At 44.2% G+C, this 24,321-nt stretch overlaps 1 protein-coding gene across 2 annotated transcripts; it reads right to left on the bottom strand.

The window, feature by feature from the left end:
• Positions 1 to 280: 280 nt before the first annotated feature.
• prickle1a (prickle homolog 1a) lies at positions 281 to 24,084 on the bottom strand. Of its 2 annotated transcripts, none has more exons than XM_058646148.1 (8): positions 23,771 to 24,084; positions 7,636 to 7,840; positions 5,990 to 6,103; positions 4,973 to 5,110; positions 4,206 to 4,409; positions 2,522 to 2,708; positions 1,559 to 2,419; positions 281 to 1,444 (listed from the first exon to the last, which is right to left on the bottom strand). In XM_058646148.1, exons 2-8 carry the CDS (start codon positions 7,822 to 7,824, stop codon positions 591 to 593), a joined length of 2,547 nt encoding a protein of 848 aa, XP_058502131.1. In that variant the 5' UTR covers positions 7,825 to 7,840; positions 23,771 to 24,084; the 3' UTR covers positions 281 to 590. The 2 variants fall into 2 exon arrangements, with proteins under 2 accessions (XP_058502131.1, XP_058502130.1); XM_058646147.1 differs by lacking the exon at positions 23,771 to 24,084 and adding an exon at positions 11,773 to 12,050.
• Positions 24,085 to 24,321: the final 237 nt, after the last annotated feature.

Here is a 24,321-nt window from a genome sequence, read left to right as displayed (position 1 = left end):
CTTTATATTCCAGTTTGTACATTTATACAGATTACAATGATTTGCTTACAATACAGTGAACCATAAATACGCCACTCGACCTGGGCTTTTTATACACTCAGTGTTTCTCTTATTATAGTAAGTGGTGCACAAGCATAGAAGAAACACGTTGGAGGAGGTTGAGTCATAGTTGATTTGTCATTACATTTCCACCACTCTCTTGGAAAATGTCTCTGTACCGTTCGCCAGTAGTTAATGCTAAAGGCATTGTGGTACTAAGCATGTCATTAATTCAAGGGTATAAAAATAAAAAATAGCCATTTTATTAATTTGTTTATTCTACAATATATACATAAATATCTGCACTGTCAAACATGGTTCAGATGATGTTTTATAAATACACATGACTTGGAAATACCTTTTTATAATGGTTCTAATGCTACAGAAGCAGGCACCTATGATAACAAATTGTAGGACTTATGTCTTACACAACCACCATGGCACACTGTGAAATGTGAAGCATTTCATATCAAGCACTTGTTAGATTTTTAACAGTGGTGGCTGTATGGCAGCACATCACCCAAAGCTGAGCATAAAAAAGAAATGAAAATCTATGAAATTATACAGTTTTTCCCCTTGTGCCCTTTCTTCTTTTTGGACTTAGTCCGTTGGCCATAGGGTGAAGAGGACATGGCTACTACAGGGCTGGGCAAGTCCTCTGTGTAGTAGTGTCTATGGGGCCTGGCCTGAGGGATGGGCTGACCAAGGAAAAAGCCCTCCTCCTCAGAATCAGAGGAAGAAGAAGAGCATGTAGAACACCAGTCATCATCATCATCCCCATAAAGCCCCAAAAACCTCCCCATGGCTGGGCCTTGTAGCCCACAGCCTGGCAAAGCAGGAGAACTGGGTTGACCATGGATGGCTTGATGCCCCTTGGAATTGCCTCTGTGGTCCACTTTGTAGCACATTTGTGTTCTCTCCTTTGGCAGGAGGTTAAGAGCATTGTCAGACCGAGACTTGCGACTGCGACGCCTCCTGTGGTGGTGATGGTGGCGACCAGTCTGAGGGTCCTGACCTTGTTCCTCAAAGTGGTAAACTCTCCGCCGAGTCCGTTCGCTCATGGGGGGCTGACGAACTGGGACTTCACAGTAATGGCCATTGTCCACCACGTCATCAGAGAATTTGACTTGCTGAGGCCTAGACTGGGAGCGTGTCCTCCTCAGAGCAGGGACGTGAGGTTTTGGACTGTTCACTGGCAGAGCAACCACACCTTCTGGAACAATTTCTTCCACCTCATCTTGTTCTGATACAAGGCTCTTCAGGGAATTTGCACTTCTGTGTAACATGGAGGAATTGAGGGTGCCCATGTTACTGGTTTTGTCACAGTCTTCTGTCTCCAGCTCATGGAAGCCTTGCAGAGAATATACCAAAGGTCTATCTTTACTATCACCATCTACTGAGGCCCCTGGAGAAGAGAGAGAAAATAGTCAAGGGATGTCTGCACATGGATTCAAGAATCAACAACAAACCACGGACAACTCGGAAAATATTTCTTTGAACATTTGATCGGGACACTCACCAGTAATATTGGAAAGAGCCAGTGAGTCCATAGAGTCTCGAACACTCTGACCTGTTTTCTTGAACTCGTCTGTGATACACTCCATAGAATCATTATACCATTGTGTCTCCTCTCCCTGGACCCCACTTCCAGCTCTGTTATCTAGCTCCAACTCCTGGATCTTTCTACTACTCGCTGGGCCTGGGTGACTACCATAGGCTGAATCTCCAAGCCCATCCTGTGACTGAGCCCAGTACATATCAGCCTGGTATTTCTTATTGGCAAGGCTCCCCCTTCCCTCTCCACTGGCACCACTGGTTTTAGTTGATTCCTGCTTCAACTTTGCATCCTTTTCTGCAGTCCAGAAATCTGTTGGTCTGGAGTCATTGGCATGTTGGAAGACCCCATGCTCTCCAAACTTTAACAGCAGTTGAGTCATGTAGTCTTCATGCTCAGCCCACTCCTCCTCTTGGTCCTCAGGCGCCTCAGTCTCTTCACCACGTCCTCTCCAGAAATGCTCATCGTACAAGTTCAGGTGAGCTAGCTTATTGGTCAAGGTGCTTTCACTGAAGCCAGGAAACTTATAGTTAACAGAAGGTGAAAAGAGGAGTGACTGTCTGCACTGATCAGCTGAGCGGCTGCTCTTGCCCATGCGCACGCTGCGCCGGGATTCGCGTGAGCGTGCAGACTGGAAGGCTGAGTCGGAAGAGTCTGAGGCGTGCACATCTTCCCCAAGACTGCAGGCCTTGGAGCAGTAAATACGGCCCTGGTGTGGCAGGAAGGGGCAACCTAGAAGAGAGCTCTTACAGTAAGCACAGCTAAAGCAGCCCTCAGTTGCATGCCAGTGGAGCCCATCATGGGTCATTTGAGCATGATCGACACCTAAAAAAAGGGAACAGATGAAATTGTTAGCAATACTAATATAAAGGCTAGACAGTCATGACAAGGATTTTATTTTAGAAGACGAGAAAATCATTGACTTACCAATGTGGTCCCCACAAGCCTCACAGTACTCTGCATAGAGTGACTCAAAGCAGCCACAGCAGTATGGCCTGCCATCCCTCATGATGTATCGCTGACCCCCCAGAATTGTCTCACACTCAAAACAGGCAAAGTGCTTCATGTGCCAGTGGCGCCCCTCTGCCTCTGTGCACTCATCAGCAAATATAATCTGTTGACAGAAGAGAATACACATCAGTGACCCTTCAATGTGTCAACAGTTTGGTTTAAGTTCAAGTGGACATATTATACCCTATTTCCCCCATTAAAATAGTTCCCTGGTGTCCTAATGAACATGTCAGTGACATGCCTTGGTCAAAATACCATAAGGATGAAGCATCATAGCAGTTCAATAACCCTGCTAAGCCCGCCCCTTTCAGAACGCTCGGTTTTCGTGCATGGTCCCTTTACATGCAAATGAGACACAGGCAAACACACACCCACTTCTTCCAGGGGGTTTCTGATTTGTCCTCGTTACAGCGCTTTACAGCTCTATTCGTCTCCCCCTCCCTCCACTAGTTCTCCGACAATATCAACATGGCAGCGTGCGCAGAAAACAGCCAGAGTGCCGTCACAGCGGCGAGCGGCGAGCGGCGAGCTGCCTAAACGGCCGCATACAGCGGCCGTTTAGGCGGCTCGCCGCTGGCGATCAGCGGTGCCGCGGTGGCGATCAGCGGTGCCGCGGTGGCGATCAGCGGTGCCGCGGTGGCGAGGTCTCCGGAGCATAGTCACCGGTCTGCACCGGAGCTGGCGATCAGTCGCATACAGCGGCCGTTTAGGCGGCTCGCCGCTGGCGATCAGCGGTGGCGATCAGCTGATTTTCACAGAGAGTGCAGCACCTCTGCACAGAGAGTGCAGCACCGCTGATCGCCAGTGGCGAGCGGCCGCTGTATATGTGATTGTATCAGACTGAGTCTGTGCTCCGGTCATGGAGGACGTACTGAACAAATATTTTTAATTAGGACGTGTCAGAATGGTCAGTTATGAGATCTATGTGACCTTTTCTTAACAACGTGTGTGTGTTTGTACGTCGGTGAAATACGTCCCCTGACTAAATACAGCGACCGCAGTCTAGTGCGAACACACAAACACACGTTTGCTGACTTTATCCGGCACATTAGCGTCATATATCAAATCCTCTGTGGAAGTTTGTGTAAAACACTGTGCTCCACTGTGCAGCCACCAACAGCACACTTGTCCCTCCGCGTTGACATAATACCGCTCTTCCTCCCTCGCCTGCACTCTCGCAGGGACAAGGTGGAGCTAAGGTGGAGCTCTCGAAGTAAACTTACTGGTGGGGCGGTAACATTCGCGGTGAAATGCGCATTATGACGTCATAAGCGCAGGGAATTCAACATCGAGTGTTTTATCGCCTATACTTACACTAAGGGGAACCACGAAAACATGACGGAGTATTCTTTTTCCACACTTTGGTGACTGGTAGGGCCTCCAGAGTCCCAAATATAAGTATTAAAATGGTTAAAAAGTTGATTTTGCGTAATATGTCCCCTTTAAGTTCAATTAAGTAATTCAAGTAAGTGGAGAATTAAAGAAACTGTTATTGCTATTCCAAAGGAACTTTTACAAAAACAAAAAATAAACCTTAGACTGAATGTTTTTCTCTCTATGGTACTTTATTTTTCTCACTGTTTCAGTCTTGTGGTCTTACCTCATCGCAGGCTGAGCAGCGTGGTTTGAGTAGCTCAGCGTGGTGCCTTCCACAGTGGATCTTTCCATCGTGATAGAAGTAGATCAAATCCACGAGCTGTTCTCTACATGTGGAGCAGGCAAAGCATGCAGGATGCCAGCAAAGCGTGGGTCCTGCCCTTGAGGTGAACACTGCCATTTCCCCACGGTTCATGTTTTCACCACACTGCAAAATATACAAACATGAAATTGCACATGAGTTGTCGTTCCAAATGCTTTTGTGAAAAGTTTACGTGAATCCTCCACAGCCATTTACACCAACCTATCCTTTTAATTGTTGCATACTGATACATGTGAGGACATGACTTATCAAATCAACAGCAGGGACTTAAAGGACAGACAGTTAAAAGTAAAAAGTATGGATTTCTTGAGAAGATCTGCAACAATGGGACAGTGTTCGTGGGCACGACTTGACTGCTCCACTATTACCGATAAGTCTAAATAAAACACTACTGAGCCAATACAGCCACTAAATCCAGCTTGTGTTCAGGGATCTCTTAAAAAGCATGGCTGACACTGAGATCTTTATTTCAGCTTTCCCTCTGGGCAACACTGGCTTAACCTGGCCATGGATCAGCCAACTACCCAAGGAAGAGTAAAAAAAAAAAAACTTTTAGGTGTGGCTAACTTTTACCCTGTTCTTCACTTCGAGACAAATCCATCCTGCTGTTACTTGACCTATGATCTGTATATTTACAGTTGTAAAAGATTATGTGTAAAGGGACATACATGTTCACAAATGCTGTTCAGGAGATTGTGGGGCAGCAGTTTTATTGTGCCCCTGCCCAGAGCTTCCTTCTTCCTCTGGATGCTGAACATATATAGCTCCTTCTTCTCCTCCTCACTGAGGGAATGGCAATAACGCACCTGGGAAGAAAGGTGATAAGTCATGGTTAAGGAGATGGCCGAACTTTCACATCAAGAACATCATCAACAACAACCCTGATTTGCTGAGTGTGATATGAAGTCATTAAAGTGACTTTTTGTGTTGTGCTCCCTGTGAGATCAAATTAAAAGCCTGGACTAATATGTAAGACACTTTGGTAAGTATAAGAGGGCAGAGTGCATACCAGAACATGCTGAACAAAGGCAACTCTTGACCCCAGCTTGCCCTTCCTACAACCCCCTACATATCTCCACCCACAGTCCGTGATTGAGAATCTCATTTTTTACAACAGGCTTCTTTGATGTTTCCCAAAGCCCTAACAAGAGGAAAAGCAGACGTTTACACAAACAAGAGCTGTGTTTAGAAAGAAACTTAGAGGATGGGCAACAAAAGAAGAAAGACAACCCAGCCGAACTGTGGTGCCACAGTGGTAGTGGCATCACATAAAGCCTCTTTCAGCCAAGCATCCCTGTCGCCTGCTGAGCAGTCCTCGTAAAAAAAACTGTGCTATGACAGGAATCCTACTGGTGGGGGCTCCCAGCAAACATCATAAAATCATCAAGTCAAAAGTCACATTGTGCCCACATTACATGTCTACAACATTGTGAAACAAAAATCCCCTAGTGTGATGTCAACTTGAATGCCAAGGACTCACAGTAGTGGGATGGCATGTTAATTGCAAGGCTCTCAGTGCTGTGGGTTTAGCTGGCAGCAGCCGCAGCAGCAGCAGCAGCAGCTCCAGCTACTCAAAATGTAGAGTGGATTATTTTTGCAGCTTGACATAAATCAGAGAACCTGTGGAGATGAATGTTCTGATACTGCGTGTCATTTTACAACCATGCACTCAAATATATTCTCACCTCATTATCATGTGGTGGCAGTTGATAGAGGAGCTGCTTGATTCTGAACTTCTCCCCTGGACTGTTGACATAGGGGATCTTATCCTCCGGCAAACAGGAGAAGTATAACTGTACCTTTGGATGAAGTGACATGAAGTATTAGGCACACCCATCTGACACCAATTAACATCAAGACTTTTCTGAAGTAAAACTTGCCCAGAGAATGAGAATGTACAAACATCAAACTTTTTTTTACACCTATATTTATCCATGAAAAATATAATATTGTTATTATCTTGGACAGAGCAGCCATTATACACTATTTTCCGGGCACTAAATATCAAACACAATAACTTGTTATGAGACACAACCTGGCACAAAAATGAAAGGAAGACTTTGCTTGGTGGAGGTTCTCAGCAGCTCTCTTTGATCATGGCATTGAAGGAATCATTTTATTCTGGACTAAACAAGTCCAAACAGGTCAGCGGGTCAAATCCGTTTAAAGGCTGCATTTTTCCAGGCATACGCTTCTTTGAGGACGGGACAAAGCAGCCTGTTGCAGTGGCACTTTGACCCTTGGGGCTGGCAACTAAAAACTAAACTTTATGAGGCAGGGCCAATTACAGCCAGGCAGATAAAGATGTGGGATGTGCTTGTCTTGTGTGTAAGTGGGTTTCCTGCAGCTTTGGCTTCTGTGAGGGGGTGTTAACAGCAATTTACCCTGACAATCAAGCCAAAGTTTGCCCCCCACCATAAATTATGCACATTTTCATGCTGCTATTACCCCTCATCCAGCTCCTTAGGGGCTGGGAAACAGTCGGCTATCACCCTGGCCCTATGTGTTTCTTCACTGTAATGATGAGCCATAATATGTCTATTCAGGGCTATGGCTGCAGTAAAGGCATTACAGTTGACCAATGCATTTTGTCCGTTGCTGTGAACCCATCTCGTCTTGCCCTTCAGCCCCTCCTCCTCACTGCTTCTGTGCATGTTGTTTAACAAGGGGAGCAGGATGGACAGAAAAGGAGAGGAGTGAACAGGGATTGGAAAAGTGCCACATCACACTGGCTGCCCTGCAGACACAACTAAAAGCCCTGGCTGTGTTTGTGGAGGAGAAGGCTTATTAGAAGTTGGCCCCTTGATTCCTCATCCTGCCAGCAGCAGTAAGCTTAACCCATCGAGTCCTCCCCCTTACCGTGGACTTGATAATCACAAGCAGACTTACCACATTTAGATAGTAAATAAATGTACACTCGTCCTGCTTGCAAGTGGCTGCCTGGTGAAGCTGGATAGGTCTGCCTTAAACTAAGCATTTTTTTTTTTATTAAATACTTTGTCCCATATCCAAAGACTGTAGCTCGGAAGTTATTCAGTTATGTGCTGAATAGCATTTATCTGGGCCAGGAAAATGGGCTACATGGGAGGTAGAATCAGGTCAGAGCTGTTTTTATTCTCTGTCCAGAGGATACACCATGGTTCACTTTTGTGATTTAGGGAATTAATGAGTTGTGGACAAGGGAAATAGATACCTTGGTTTAAGTGTACAATATTGTGATTCACGTCTTTCTGAGGCTTGGCATGCTTGCTTGAACTTGCTCACAACACTGTCATGAATTTCATGAATAATAGCACAAAGGACGGCTCTTTGTGAGCAACGTTTTGCTCACCTGTTCCGGCCGAAGTCCAGGTGGTACCCAGGCGTACTCCTCCAGTGCGCAGCCTGAGTCATCATCGGATGTGGAGCTGCGTTGAAAGCCAGAGGTCAGCTTACCGACTTTGTGCTCCATCATCAAGTCTCTCTGGCGTGTCCCGCCCTGGAAGCTCGCCGCCGACACTGCTGCACTCGCCAGGCTCATCAGACACTCTTTTTTACTGCACAGACACAATATGTAAGACATACAAAAACATGTGAGAATGAGGGCAACAGAGAATGAACTGCGGTGAGGACAAAGAAGAGAAGGGAGCATTGAAGTGGGCAAGGAAATGAAATTTTGGTTAACAAGCCATTACATGAGCCAGTCCTCACTTAATGCTCTACTCACTCCATCTAATCTTCTCTCATGCCAGTACCATTCCACTAAATGTTAACCGCCAGTTGAATCACACCACTGTCTCTTTCTTGAGGCCACCCCCCAAAGCCAATTATGGAGGCTGAGCAAGCTTTTCTTGGTTCACTTCTGGTGATGAGTTTACTTCATAAATTCACTCATAAAAAGAACTGTACTCTTTCACTGCCTTTGTGGTGGCAGTGAGACATGTGCCCTCCTCATGTGGCATTTCAGAACACAGGGAGCACTGGGAAATCCCCAAACCTTTACAAGGTGATGTCTGATCTCATTATAATGACAACAACAAGTTAGCTATTCATAAATACACACCGGAAAGTCAGGGTTTCTTTGTGTATCCCAGTTGTGGGGAATGTTGCACAGACCTCACATTCCTTTTTCTTAATGCTGTAATTTAGTTTGCCACCGGCACCAAAGTAAGAATATCACCAGAGAGCAGCTCCTTCTGCTTATCTGTCATGCTTAGGTCTGATTGAGTCATTCTGCTAAGGTGCTGCGTCATACTTTGTCCAAAGAAGGGCCACCACATGAGATCTAATGCTGGCCTGATCAGTTGAGAATGAGGTCTGTATAAACAGAAGCCTGGCCTTAGAGACAGGACCAAACATATGGAGAATGTCCACAAGCTTGGTTTCTCCCTTCATCTCCCCTTTTCCTTTGGACTGTTTGTTTTCCAACCTGCCACAGTGAGTGTCTGATCATCCTTTCATCTTTAAGACAGACAGAGCTATGCCAGACAGGTGAAGAACGGGGATAGGGAGGAATGGGCAGACAGGCGATGGAACGGATAGGGTCAACTGATACTCAGTTGGACACTGACAATGCAACAGGAGGGAAAAGAATGATCAAGGCGATTAAAGACAGGCACAATGTGTGTGGTGGCAATAGTCAATAATGCGTGACTACTGCAGTAGCAAAGAATAGAAATGGGAAAAAGCTGCAGTCTAGCTGGATAAAATCATTAATGATTATTGTTTTTTATGTTGTTGCTTATTATTTTTTAGTTTGGTGAGTGTAATGATCCTGTGTAACAGAAGGAAAAGTTACCCAAGGTTAATAACCGATCAAGTAAAAAAAAATACATCAGTTCCTGACTAAATCACTCCACACAGCCTCAAACTTCACTCTCTGAGCTGCTGCAGGGCCAATCAGATGCAAAGATGATGAATGTGTGTCCAGTTGTGGTCATTTCTCACAGGCCAAGTGCTCTAGCTGAGATCAAATGGAAGCACAGCCAGTGTCCAGCAGCCTGGCTCTAACACCACCTCCCCCACAGCCTCCACCCCCTATGGCCAGAGAGGGCAACAGGGGCCGCTGAGAGACAGCTGAGAAAACTAGACACACTCCAATGCAGCCTTTGAACACAGGGGTGACAGCAAAGGGGCCTGAATATCTGTGCTCTCTCCTGGAATGATATATGTCCCTGGCTGGCCTTTGGGAGTGTGCTGCTTCTATGCATACACGAAAAAAGGGAAATGCACACATTTACGCTGAAACCAACATGTACACAGGTGTGCAGACATATAAACACAGGCGACTGTAGGCTATGCTGGTCCACACAGGTAACAATGTCATAAAGGCCTTTTCAAGCCAACTTTTCCTCCTTACCGCTCCACACGCCGCATGACAGTCCAGGCAGCTTCTGGCTATTCATATCAACTCATCTTCCCTTAAGGACAATGTAGCCCCAGTGGCCTCACCACTGACAACTACTGACATGCCCCCATCTAAGTTGACCAGTCAAAGACAATTTGAGTTAATGATAGTGTGAATGATAACACTGGCAAGGCTCTGGATTCATGACCACAAAGTGTCAAGTCAGGTGTATTAGTTAATGGCGTGTCACATTAATATGCCCTTGTTGTCCTGAACAATGGATCCTCTGTGAAGGAATCCAGTAAAGGCTTGTTCCATCAGGAGCCTCTTTATCTCCCTTTTTTTGTCCAAAAGATGTGGTGTGTTATCTCCATATGCATGATAGTTCAAGCCCTCAAACCCAGATAACCTGTCAGGTTGGAGAGTGGGGTGACAAATAAGACGGTCTCTTGTTCTTGTCATGTCTATTGACTTTCAAATGAGACCAAAAATAACTTGCAAAAATGTGTCCTTGTTTGAAAGTGGCTAGGGTTTCACATGGGAGATAGCTAACTATAGGCGGGTCCAGTCAGAGCCGAGAGACTGCGACTTCACGGCTTCACATTTTTATCAGGCACACTCACTCATGCACTGTATCTCTTCAAAAGATGTTTGCTTTTACATGCGAGCCGAGTCTCCGTGAGGATGTCTAACACAGCCAAACCTGACTCGCAGGAATGTCAGGCTTGATCTTCAGCCAGGCTCACAAAGAGTAATACACAACATGCACACCACCAGTGTTGGGCAAAGCCCTTAATCTGATCGGATGCTAATTTGACTGACTCAGCACTTGTGCAAGCTTTTAAGGTTTTTCCTCCCAACAAGAGACTACTTTTGAAACTATCCCCTTCTCACTGTTCCACTCCCCCTGCTCTGCCCTCCTCCCACTCTAGCCAGACCCCTGCAGTCCCGAATGTTTAACAGCTCCTTGCTCTTTTGTAAAAGTGCTTGTTAACATGACTTTGGGAGCTCCAGGCCTGCATATCTGACTCATTTACCCACAGAGGGCCAGAGGGAAGTGTGGGGGTATTATCAGGCTGAGCTAAAACGGTGTAGCTGACATGTATGTAAGTGTTAATTTGTCTTGTTGCACAAAAGGGAAGAAATTCGAGTTGTGGCTGGTTGAAAGAGAGAAGCTCAGGTTTTTAGTGAATGAAGATTTTAAAGCCTCACACAGCTATCTGCAAATAATGACGATCCGTCTTAAAAAGTAACACACAATTTCACAGAAAGCTTAGATTGCAATTAGCTGTATGTAACAGAGGCTCAGTGAACCACTTGAGTTTAAACTTGTTTAATTTGGAAACAAAATAACTAATTAAACTTCTTTTTTTTTTAAATGATCCTTAAGAAACCCAAGTAGATACTCAGCACATGTCCAAACTAAAGTGTATTGTTATTAATCACCTTTACAAATACAAATCTCTCACCAGACCCCATACTGTGACCAAAAATAGAGCCACCGGTGACATTTAAAATAGTATACAAAAACACCCCAAAATCCAGACACCGGAGCCACGGCTTAACAACCTTGGAGAGAGTGCACAGGAAAAATAAGCAGCTTCTGGTCTGAATTACTGTCTATATTCCTCAAGGAAGTAGATGATGGATATGCACACAACCAAACAGTGCTCTCTGTCAGTTTGGACTGGCCCAACATGTTTAACTTGGCTCCTGCAAGCTCTGCGATGCCAGACAAGCTCTAGATGGAGAGATAAACAAGATTTTCCTTGTCTCGTTGAGAGTTAACTCAGAAAACATTATATCAGACAAGATATATTTCAACTGCAAAACAAATAGATGGTATTTTATTTAATTTTTTACCTGTGTAAACAAATCACATCACAGCTTGTTCATTGTAGGCACTTAGTGATTTAAAACTGCGGACCACATCAGATGTGTTAAGACTATCTGTGACCTGGTGGTGCATGGACGGATGAGAGTGACATCCCTAAAGAGATCTGCAGAAGAGAGACCACCTGCATGATCCAGCCAGACTGAACTCAGACTCCTTCGTAAGTACTCCGTTTACATTTACTTGATATCCCAACTTTGTACCAAAGTTTTCCGTCTTTGATTCTTTAATTTCCCTATTGGTCTTACCTCAGTGAAGGCCAAGTCTCCTGGAGTAGGCAGGTAAATGGATCTTATTACTACTATATCCAGCCCTAGATTCTTCACCAGCCTCTGGGCTCCATATCTGTGTAAGATCCTCAGAGCTCTAAATCCAAGACAGAAGCAGCCAGCATTCTCCACCAGAGCTGTCAGAAGAGTAACAGTCCATATCAAAGCTGAGGCTGTGAACAGTCAGGGTGATGTCTGTCTGAGCGCGTGGGCGAGAGTGTTAGAGGGGTGTGTGCACGTGCGTGTTCATGGAGGAGAGCACAACCAGATGGTCATTCCTCCTCCTCCTCCTCCCTCCCTCAGCCCACCCCCTTCACCTCCAAGCAGCCAGTCGAAGCAGGGCATGGAAGAGAGAGGCGTCTCTCTCTAACGCTGACCCTCCCCTCATACTTGAAACATATGCTTCCAAATAAGAACCACTGGTGGAGCTCCAGTTTACAGGAACTGTGCGTTTTAGTAGTACATCAGTGATGGCAGAGCTAGTTTAACCACACTGACCACCCCATATCCACAACAGCTTTCACATGACATTCTTCTTTCTCCGTCACTATCAACAGCTCAGAGATGTGGGGAGGGCGGTGAATGTTACAGACAGGCTTCGGTTTATTTGGTGGTCTGTCTTCTTTTTTTTTACACCCCAAAATGTCACCAAGTTACAGAGAATTGTTTGTTAACTACAGCTTTATGATTACATAGAGGCTGCTGGCTTGAATGAACAAAGGATGTTTTATTTATCCCTTCAGATGATTGCTTCCGACCATCTACAACATCCTGGCTCAGCCTCACATAACCCTTCTCTCTAACTGAATATGATGTCAGCAAGTCTGGATGAGACCGGCTTTAAGATATCACAGTAATCCTGTACCACCACAGACCTGTTATCATCAGCTTAAAGTTGTCTGAATGAGGGTTAAAAGTGCTCAACTTTGTTAAGTTGAACAAAATGTGTCCACACAAATGTATTACGGGGCATCTGTGGAGTCTTAATGTAATGCGAGGTTCCTGAAAACATATGTGGACTCGCCGACTTCAGAGAAATGCCACAGAAACTACATTATATTCAGGTCAGGACGTACACTTTGAGTCCATACAGTGATCAGCCAACTGACTGAATTATTTCCAAAGCATAAATGCACTAGTTCATTCCTCTTTGATGTGATGACCTAGTGCATTTTTCGTATGATAGAAATTAAAATGTCCATTTGGCCTCTGGAAACAGCCCTTATTCAGATGTTTTCATCATCTAAAACCTAATTCATTAGAATGGAAAACAAACCTTACAATAAATGCAATTCTGGCACATTCTGATTTGTTGTAGAAACTCTCTGGGAATGACACGGTTGACCTCTACCTCTCCTTCACCTTTGCAGGCATGCAAGAACGTGATTCCCTTCCTATTGCTTTTGAGAACCAAAGTGGCCAGTTCAGGTCAAATCCTGGACAGTCGCACCTTTCGCATCAGTTTGTGGTTTGATTGGATTGCAACGTCAAAGAGTTACTCTCTCCCAAAAGGGCATGGTTTATTGCATACATAATTGAGACTTAGATAACTGCAAGCTTGTCCTTTTCAGTGCGAGGTTTTTGTTGTGGGGTTTAAACATACTTTAAGACCGTAAAAAAAAAGAAAAGCTGTGGAGCATTTTACAAGCAAGCGAAGGAATCTATTAAACAGCTAAAATTGCTTTCTTTGTAAACATTTTAGGAGCTCTTGAATTTTGTGGCAATGACGTCAGGATGCGATTCTGTGAACTTGAACACACGAGGCATTTACACAGTGGGCTTTTGGAACAGGGTTTATTGAGTTTAGCAGTGATATGGTTTGTTTCTTCTAATGGCATTAACGGTGGTAAAACCTACCAATGCTGTTACCATTTCACACACATCCACAGTATATTTACTCCTTGAATCAGAGCATGGATGTTTAAAACTGTGCTTGTTTTAATATAATTAGCATGTGTTGTTTAGCACACATACTGTGTCACTCACGCAGAGGAAAAGCTAAACTCGGAATGACTTGCAGCATCTGCACTTTTCCCCCGTCCTCTGTATGTCCACAAACTCACATTTTCCCCCAATATGTGGTTAAAAAGGAACAAATATAAGTAAACAAACTGGCAGCCAGTGTGAAATAATTCTGAATGTTACATTTACTGCATGTGTGTGGTTGTGGTTGTGTGGACAATGCCATTGTAGCAGCCAAGGCCAGGGAGGAGAGGCAGCCATTCTCAGCAAACTTGAGGCCTTTGTGCTGCACCAAAGTACTCAGCACCCTGCTACATTAGCAAGTCTTTGAGGGGAGGGGAAACTCAGCATCCTGTCCTGGGGGGCATTAATGATATGCAAAGCTGAGATGGTAAACAACCTGGACAAATGTTGCAAGATGTATATTTAAGGCAACTCCAGAGTAACAGAATTCTTCTCAGTGGCTGAAAAAGGTCGAGTTACATATCCTGATTATTCCACGCAAGACTGTAAGGCTTAAATGAAAAGGAGTTAAGATACATTTAAAAGTTGGTCATTTTAAACACAACTGAGAAAGGTTTATAACTTCAGGGCAGTGATGACATCTTTGAGGCACAAATGTGATGCTTTCTTACGCTGTAATTGCACAAGAGAGACGGCCTTTGACAATGAAATAAGGGATAGACAACTGTTTAAAGATATCTGCATGGATTATATTTAGGTTCTCCAATGGGAAACCTGCATCAGAAGAGCAACATTCTGAAAATCATTAAGCATTTGTAAGAATCCATAGTTAGAAGTTGCAGGTTGCACAGTTCAAGGTTCGCCTCAGATAGCCGAATAATATATTAAGATGGACAAGTCACGCATCCCTGACCCTTGACCGCAGAGAGCACCAGATGACCCATAAATCTATGGCCTCAGGGCTTTACAGCCCATTCCCCCTGTCATAGCCACAACGACCTGAACAGCACCTCACACCTGGTCTACACCTTCTCAAAAAAAAAAAAACACCAAGAGCAAAGCAGTGCATGACCAGCATGCCCTGACAGTAACAAGACAGGGATGATCATCACCAGAACCAACACCCAAGAAACAATAAAGCTGCATTCTTCTCTGGTCCAAACATGTCCATGACGAAGGGGGACCCATAAAACAGAGCATCTAGTCAGCGCTGGGTGCTAAGTATATCCCACAGTAATGATGTAATCCTGTAGTTTGAAAGTGTACAGACACAGACACACAAGCATAAACTAAAGCCTTGTGTTATATGTTTAAACCAATGGAGTTTTGCTCCTAAGACATCCCATAAATTGGGGTGGCAAAGGGCCAAAGGGAGCTTCTGTCTCCAACTTACCTTTATTGATGACCATTGTGGAGAATAGCTCTCACCGGTGTGTGAGTTTCCTTATAAAAAGTAGGCATTCTCAAGGTTTAAATGACTTGCCAACGGGTATTAGCAGGACACAGGCCCAACAAAAGCCTCAGTTATAAAGGCCAATAAAAGCCTATCACTCTACTGTAACAACAATCCTTTTTTTTACGCCTTGAAAGAAGGAGGAAAAGGTCAACTGGTGGAGCAGTCTGCACGTTGATATTGACTTAGCTAGATTGGCGCTGACAAACTCAGGTCAGACTGTGGGCTTGTTAGCCCCATAACCCTCACATAACCCCTTTTTTTACTGTCTCACCCTGACACATTAAAAGCAGATGATGCTGAGGCTTCGATCCAAGCTCAGTTTCTGACGAGAGACATTTGTAAAAATGAAAGACTTGACACTTTACGAAAGTTCGTGTGGTCTTCATGAGTGCTGAATAGGTTCGATCAAAATGGAAAACAGAGAGAAATCAAGATTCATCCGTGTCGTAATTGGTAATGAGATACGCTTGCATTTGAACTCTTCAACTCCAACTGAAAATCTAATTTTGTAACCACAGTAAAACAATGTGTGACTCAAATCTTAAGCCTATAACCAGGCTGTCTGTATCTAATTATTAAACTGCATTATATGATGCTTTTGAGTGGAAACAAAACAATAATTACCAAGCACATGACGTCAGTTTTAATGGCCCTGCTTTCATGAAAGCAGCCAATAAACATACAGTATTAACTTGCAACCCATTTATTTGGGCTTTAGATAATTTGCTGTGGCTCTGTTGTGTGTGTGTGTGTGTGTGTGTGTGTGTGTGTGAGATGGAATACATGAATGTCCAGTCCACAGTGACACCTGTGATACACGACACATCTGTCCTGAACAACACCTGGTGTCAGCACACTGGCAGTTTCCTCACTTTGTCATAAGTACACTGCTCACTAACTGCTTTTCTAAACACGGCAGAGATGCACAATCAAGACAGGTCATATTTTACCCTCAATTTGACATCCTCTCACCTAGTTGTAAAAGTTGAACCTCATTGGGAACAATGGGAAGTGGAGCGACAGAGCTCCTGGGGCAGTTAACGGGAGGAAGCCCCTTTATTTGGGGACACTATAACTCAACAAAAGCCTGTGGCTGTCTGCACACAGAGCTGGCCAAGAATGAATGGGCTGCTCTGACACTACACACTTGCACTGACAAAAGCAATGGATCAGTAAAGGACAAACCCTGTCATGTGTGGTCTCAGTAGACAAAACTGGGATGAATGTAGACATAAAAATTACAAACCAGTGAGACCAACACGTTGAGCCAATGAATTCAGCCAACAAGTGTCTGTTTTCACCATCATTTTTGTGTTCAGTAAAACCCATTTCCCCCATTAACAGGGGAACGGCCAACATTTCCCTGCCTCATTTCCATGAAAAAAGGGTTTAATTGCAACATTACCCCATCGATGTCCAGGTTCAGCAGTCGCGACCCTTGACACTTCTCTAAATTTCTCGCTTATGACCTTACACTTTCAGAGAGTGAAAACTCGTGCGACGCTTAAACCTCAAACGTCACGCACATCTGGGCTTCTTTCCTCAACTCTCTTCAAAGTTCAACAGAATATCCCTCATATGGAAAGAAAACTGTTTCCTGTATTTAGAGCCCCAGGCTCAAACAGACACATGAACGAGCACACCGTAACAAAACGGGGAATACTCAGCCAAGAGCACTATGAGAAAATCATTGTAGAAGGACAGGATGCAGTGTAAAAAAAAAAAAAAGAAAAGAAGAAGGAAAAGTTGGCAATTCCCACACGTGGAAGCATTTTTCTGAGCCGCATGGCTTCAAAAGGCAAACCATGGAATCTAACAATATTCTAAAACACTTAAGAGCTGCTCAGTCAGGATCCCACTAATGATTAACATTCCTGGAGAATCGCTCCGTAACAGTCTTTTTAGAGCATTCTAATTAAACACATGCTCCAGTGCCACAGCACAGAGGGAACTCAGAGCGGGGACGCTTCTTTCTAGATCTGCTTAATTGGACACAATTTAAGTCATTAAGGTGGTAGTAAAAACATCAGAAAGACCAGAGGAGAGGCCCAATGATCTCTCCTGTAAGGCTCCCTGTTGCTCTGATGTTGTTGGCCCTTTCACCTCCTTACATTCAAATGTACTGGACAAAAAAATGCCATTGATTTACTTTCATTGTGAGCTGGACATTTAGTTTGTAGCGTGCCGTCAGCATTTGTTTTAGTTTGAGAATTCAATCATATTTCTGATAAGGGTAAAGCAGTTTTCCCCCCCACAATTCAACATGTTTACTGGTTTAGATCTCTAATGTACTGATATTAGTCTGATGTAAAGAGCATACTTAATGTTTCCAAAAACAAATATACGATTGAATGAGCTGATTAAAAGCCAATGTGCACTGTGCATGATTGTCGTCTGCATGGTGCATTAACTGTTCTGGTCTATTGTTAATTGTATTCAGACTCCAAGTTAAGAACACATGTTGTTTTGGTAAAAAACTAAAGTCCGATTTGAATAACAAACACAGAGCTTATATTTACAGTAACATTTGGATGCAACTCGCTCACCTTTTCTCTATCTGAACTCATCTAATCTGCTCTCTCTCATTTTCCAAAAAGTTTGAAATCTATACACCGTACTCCATGAAATTCTTCTTCTATTTTTATTTTATGACCGGGGGCTACTGTGACTGGCGGTGGAAAAAATGTTTGGATCAGATCGGCACATCTAAACTCTTAACAGTAACTTGACAACATTTTTGCACAACTTCACTGGCTCTCTTTACACAAATGTAAGCTTTCAGATGCAAATAGGAAAATATAGAGTGGCAGTGGTGACGTCAGTCAGTTTAACAAATATAGAGACCTGACACGCTGTGTGGTGTGCATGTGTGTGTGTGTGTGTGTGTGCGTGCATGTGCAAAACGGAAAAGAGGACATAACTAGCTGCCTTATCATTGCCCCCCACTCGCCGGGACACCAGTCCTCCAGGGCAACCCTTATTCTGAGAAATACTGGATGTAATGTGTGTGTTATTTTTGGACCGACTCATACTGAGGTCACTAATGACACAGTACCATTTTCAGCCAGTATAAAGGAACATGTGACACAGTAGAGGTGTACACACTGTGAGTGTGTGTGTGTGTTTTGAAAGAAACAGTACTTTCCATAAAATGGGACCTCTCCCATTTTTCTAGTTTTTATTCCCGTTAAACACCATAAAACGTACTCCCGTCATAGTCAAGAGTGCACGTGTTTGCACTGATGTCCACATCTGGTGGAGAGAGCCACCGCTTTTGTTTTCTTTGGGAGCCCGGCCCCTAACAGGAAGACAGTGGACAACATAGCAAACAAGAGCGCGACTCTTTCAACCGGCCTCTCACCAGGAGCTGCAGTCAGGTTGCTGTGTGGCCAAATGGACGGTTCCTGTGTCAGCTCAGTGTGGGCTCAGGCTGCAGATCTGCAAGACATGTCCTCAGCTGGCCTTTGTAAATATTGACCCAACTATGTGCTGCAACATCTCCGATCATTATTTTTGAGATTAACTAAAGAACATTACAGTGAGCTGAACAAAAAAAAAAAACATTAACTATAGTGATTGGGAACTTAATTACAGTTATCAAACATTTGTACATTTGAGAGACGAACACGAGTGCAGGAAAACTGCATTTGAATACAATGTTCGATGAAAAAATGATCAAAGAAGGAGACAGAGACAACATGTCTGGAATGTAATATTTGTGGTTCGGGCCACACATTTGAATTTACCTATCCTCGGTAGCTCTGTGCAAACAGTGTTGTGTACATCACCTTGGTTACAAGTTAGTATTGTTTCAAATTGCACTGATTCTGATTCCTCCTGTGCATGAAAGTACTTTTGCTGTTATCAGAATCTGTAAAGCATTAAGTCAAGATTAACCGGGGATATACTTGGCTCCAGAACAGATCCCAACAGATCCAGGTGATTCCTGTTCAGAATTCAGAAGCAACTTAAATTATGAACTGAGGATAACGTTACAGATATAATTTATCTTAGATTTTGGCAAGTGCCCTAAACTATTGTGCATACACTTCTTAACCTGATTTCTGAGGTAGTTTAAAAGAATAAATGCTCTGAGAGAAAGATTTGGGCTGATTTCCAACAGCTGTTCCCTCCATCGCTAACACTTCTGAAAAACCTTTGTTGTCAGTCAAAAGAAAAAAAAATCCATTGGCCCGCAGAGCCCATTTTTTAACCCCCACTGACCTTTTCCATATCATCTACGCTCACTGACTCCACCCGTCTGACAATGCCAACAGGGCAGGAGGAACAAGAGCCAGGAAGAGGAAGAGAAGAGAGAGACAGAGACAGAGAGGAGGGGGTACTTTACATTTTTCCAGCCAAAGGTCCGGAAAGCTTTAACTGAATCCCCTGTTGTGTGCTGGGGAAATGAGCTGTGCTTTTTAATGACTATCTCAGGGTAATATGTTTTCTTTCGCTGCTAGCTCTGTGATGCTGTGATTGTTTGGATGTGAAGGACAGACAAACATGGCCACCTGTAGGCCGCCATGATTGTGTTGTTCGACAACTCCGTCACAAAGGTTGCTGACATTTGTCATCTTCGCAAATGTTATTCCCCCTTATCAAAGACAGACACGTTAAATAACCACCTCGGTGTCACAGCATCATGGTTATTATCCAGTATTCGGTCAGAGCCCAGCGTCGTGTCTGTACATGACAGTGATAATGAAACATGTGCGTGGAGCATGGCTTTCATCATCGCGGTGGTCTGATGGTTGGTCCCGCAATTATGCCGTGTGGTTACAAGAGATCTGCTGGGGCACTAAACTCTACTGTGCGAGCCAAAGCCGTTTTCCTCTAACATCATCTTGCAGCTCCTAATAAACAGAGTTGTGCCTGAAGGCACTAAATTACTAACTACATTTAATCACTTTAGAATAATGCTGAGCATGTGGATCCAATGTGTGCCACCGCTTTGGGCAAATACCACTGACTCTCATACGATGTCGTTTGAAAGCTGCAGACGGGGAACTTTACCACATGGCAAGCACAAAGTAATAATCCACAGACAGTGGTTTTCCCATTCTACACAAACCACAGTGTAACATTGTCCTAAATTTGACCATCAGGGCCACCGTCCACTCAGCCAGGCAAAGTGCCCACAGATTCTGGGACCACCGGCGTTCAAACAAGCCATATTTTATCCAGCCTCCTGCCAACCTACCACAAACAGTTTACAGTCAATGGGCTCTGCTCTCTGGAGTTTGTCTATGGCAACCCGACTCCATGCCACATCTCTGTGTCCTGAGCCATGAAAGACTGGCCTCCTCTGACAGCTCCTCACAACACACGGCCCTGTCCCGCTCTGCTTTTAGCCCTGCTGCGGTGAGCTGGACCACGTCTGGGGATAAAAGGCTGCCAGAGTGTTTGGCTTGCAGGCAATTTACACGGACATGAGGGTGATTCATTCTAGCTTTGCACAAACAGGCCTGTGTGTACATTTCACTGGTACTGGGCTTTTAAATCAACAGTGGAAAACGTATACAGACGGGCACTGGGTCTTAGATTCTGCTCACTCACTCTCAGCTGGGTGAATCTGCGACGGAGAATCTGTGCACACACATCGCCGAACATCTCGTCTCCGTCTGTGTCTCTCACAAACAAATACTGGCGCACACTGTGGTGGTTTCGACTTTGCATAGGCATACATTCTTTTCCGGGACACTTACGCTGACTCTAGCCATAACACTTGCCTGACCCTAACGCCAACCTCAACCCTAGATGTGTACCATAGATGGAGGGCCAACAGAGGAAGCAGGAGGCCATAAAATCTTAAGGCAGGGAACACCATGGACAATCCATTGCAGAGTAAACATATAGAGGCAGACAACGATTCACACTAGCATTCACACCTGCAGTCAATTACAGTGTCCAATTAACCAAATCCCTAATCAGCATGTTTTTGAAATGTGGGAGGAAGCTGGAATACCCGGAGAGAACCCAAGCACACATGGGGAGAACATGCACACTTCACACAGAAAGGCCCTCGGTCAAACCAGAATCCAAACTAGTGATCTTCTTGCTGCGAGGCAACAACACAAGCCACTGCAACGCCATGTGGCTCTAACCATATTGTAAAGTGCATGTTTGCACTGAGGATATTATTATTGGCTCCTCTTCCACATGTCTTATATAAGCACCTATCGTAGTTAGAGCAATTAGAGTGGAACTGTATTTCTTTGTATATGTTTTGGACACTTAAATAAGCTCACGGTTGCATCGGTTTATTCGTTTTATTTATTTATGTTCACCATCTCTTAGAACATCATAGTGTGAAGTGCAGGAGACTTAAAACCCAACTTATTCACTGATAAAGACATAGATTTGTTTTCCCCAATGTACAATCATCCCCAACTGACTGGTTTATAGCCTGAGACTTGTCTCCAAATGTAGTCTATGACAGTACACACGCACACCACAGCATACCACACTGTTAATGTCTGACGCTGGCTTCATGTTTTTCTGATTTGCCTCCTCCTCTCTTGCCAGACACTAACTGAGCACATGTTATATCTAGTTTCTCTCGCTGAAAACGGCATCATGTGGTGCTCATCCAAAACACAGAGCAGAGTTATCTGTATCAGCAGCTCAGTACTAAATTAACAAGTTTTTTTTATTTTATTTTTTTTTATCAGCAAACCATTCAAATGAACCGTAATCTGAATCCACATTTTACTAAGTGAGGCCTCATACTCAAAAACAATCTGACTGGCTGTAGTAGTAAACACAACGGTACAGGTTTGTTTCTGTGAATCCTTGGCTGTGAGGCCGTCTACCTCCACTCCAGCCACTAGGTGACACTACCACCTTGTTTCTGTGTTTTCTCTCACTCTCCTCCTTGTGCCTCTTTTGCCTCTGCTCACAGTCATTGTCATGTATTTCTTTCCTCACACTCCTCTTCCTCCACTGGACAGTGTCTGGAGTAAGGGGGTTAAATATGTTACCATAACCATGCCCCCCCCCCTTTTATTCACGTTTATTGTCCTACTTTAACTGCTTCCGCAATCTTGTATATCTGAATCCAGTCTGTGGCTATGTCGTCGGTCCGTTCTGTCATCTATAACTCGATCTGTTTATGTCACCTGTGGTCGAAGTGACAGATTTCAGGCCAGTCAAATTCTTCAGCTCCTGCTGTCAGTCAGAGCCAAGTGGGTCTGTCGTTTAGTCAAACCCCACGAGGACAGCAGCCCCGAGACTTAATGGCTTATGGTGATATTTACTGTGCTTTAATGAGAGCAAAATATAATTTTAGACTTTTTCTTTTACAGTGTCTGCCCTCCTGAGTCTTGTAAGCTTTAACACTTTATCACAGCTGAGAATTTAAATGAGACACGATTGATCTCCAGAAGAAAAATGCTGCATGGCATGTTAAGCCGTGTGAGAGCTCCACAAGGAGTGCACTCAAGTAGGGTGCAGTACTTTTTGTAATTACATTCAAAGACCACAGAGATGAGCATCTGAATAAGGCCACCCGGGCACCCAGTATTGATATCGGTCTAATACTGGTCAAAATCACCAAAAAAACCACAAATCCGATAAGATCCAAAACCCACAAATTTCCATCGTAGAAATGTGGGCCATTTATTTATTCTTTAAAGGAGCAGAACTTTTATTATACAGTTGGAACATTGTGTTTTATTATGTTGGAGCAGTTTAGTAATTAGGATTGGGTATTACTCCAGATGACTAAAATACTCCAGGGTGTGATATTTAAACTGCTAATGGACAAGAACTAGTGGTGCTGAGCCATTCCTTCTTTTAAAACTAAAGCCATTGTATCAAGACATATGTCAACATAGACTCAGACCCTGTGTTAAAAAAATAAAAAATTCTTACCGCATCCATTAAGGTTAGGAGTGAAGTGAGTGAGAGTGATGCCACACACTGTTATAATGTATATGTGGGCGGTGTGACCACATTCTCCTTCACTCAACAGTCCTCATGACAGCTATGGAGTCCCGGACAGGCAGCGGTCACTGAGCACCGACCAGTTGTCACTAAAGTGACAGGCGACAGCTGAGTCCATACATCTGGAGGCCCGGGGGGACTCCACACTTTCACCAGCCCATGTAGGTCTATTTGACTTTTACCATGGCCAGAGAAATAAGGTTCTTCTCGCTCCACGCGTAAAAGCGCAAAGCAACATAGGTCACGAAGGAATTAAAGCCAGTTTGTACGTTTTTGGGCTGACATTAAGACACCTATGGTGTCAGTTCAGTTCGTGGTGAGTTTAATGGGTGGTTTTCTGTGCCGTTATGTTCATATTGACGCACAGATATTGGTGACATGTAAAATAGATGTATTTTCTGTTCTATACTGCTCCATCCCTTGTGTTCATGCCTTTCACGTTTAAACACTTTCGACAACTACATCACAAATGTAGGTCACCTCATCACAGCATCGTTTGCGTCCATTAAGAGCAATTTTATAGCGTAAAAAGTTTAAAAAAAATAAAGTTCAAACTAAAAACCCATTGACCAAAATCAGTACAAAATCGGTGTCCAAAGACAACAATTCAAAAGAAAAGAAAACAACAACAACATTTGATCTACTCACCTCCAAAGCGATCAGCCTCAGTAAAACGGATATCCAGAATCAATATTCCTGAAGTGAGAAAGGCGAATCGCGCTGCCTCTCATTGGCATGAGGTGCAAAGTCCCGGGAGGGCGCACTTCTGTGCCGCAAAGCTGGACCCAGTGCTGTGCGATGCGATTAGTTGAAACCCTGATACTGTCTGCATTGAAGAGGAGAGGGAGGCTGGTCTCTGCTCTGGCTTCACACTCTGTCACCACATCCCAGTCATGATCCCAGTGGCGCACGGTGCGCTGCGCTGCTCCTCTCGGCGGTCACAGTGAAATGACATTATCGGTGCGCCCTGCCTATTGGCTTAAACAAGCAGTCTCCCACCAATCGTGGAGAGACGGACCACTGTGGGGCACAGCGCGGACAAATGCTCCTGTGACTGAGTTTTAAACGCCTGCTGCTGCTGCTGCTGCTGCTGCAGAGAGGAGTTGAAGGAGAACTGTTTGCGTAATTTAAGCGCCTGGGAAATAATAAGTTAGTTGTTGTCTTAACCTTTAGACCATCTTCACCTCCATATAAACGTT

This window comes from Solea solea, chromosome 12, assembly GCF_958295425.1.
Source record: "Solea solea chromosome 12, fSolSol10.1, whole genome shotgun sequence".
NCBI classification, from domain to species: Eukaryota; Metazoa; Chordata; class Actinopteri; order Pleuronectiformes; family Soleidae; genus Solea; species Solea solea.
The sequence above is the reverse complement of the archived record's forward strand: the minus strand, read 5'-3'. Positions and strand labels throughout refer to the sequence as shown.

What these genes read in the sequence shown, in the direction of transcription:
- prickle1a (XM_058646148.1), bottom strand. Translation starts at nt 7,824, where the DNA reads ATGAGCCTGGCGAGTGCAGCAGTGTCGGCGGCGAGCTTCCAGGGCGGG. An exon ending in CTGGACTTCGGCCGGAACAG is followed by an intron (nt 6,104 to 7,635) that starts GTGAGCAAAACG and finishes CTTCATCCAAAG; the next exon opens with GTACAGTTATACTTCTCCTG. An exon ending in TGAACAGCATTTGTGAACAT is followed by an intron (nt 4,410 to 4,972) that starts GTATGTCCCTTT and finishes TATATTTTGCAG; the next exon opens with TGTGGTGAAAACATGAACCG.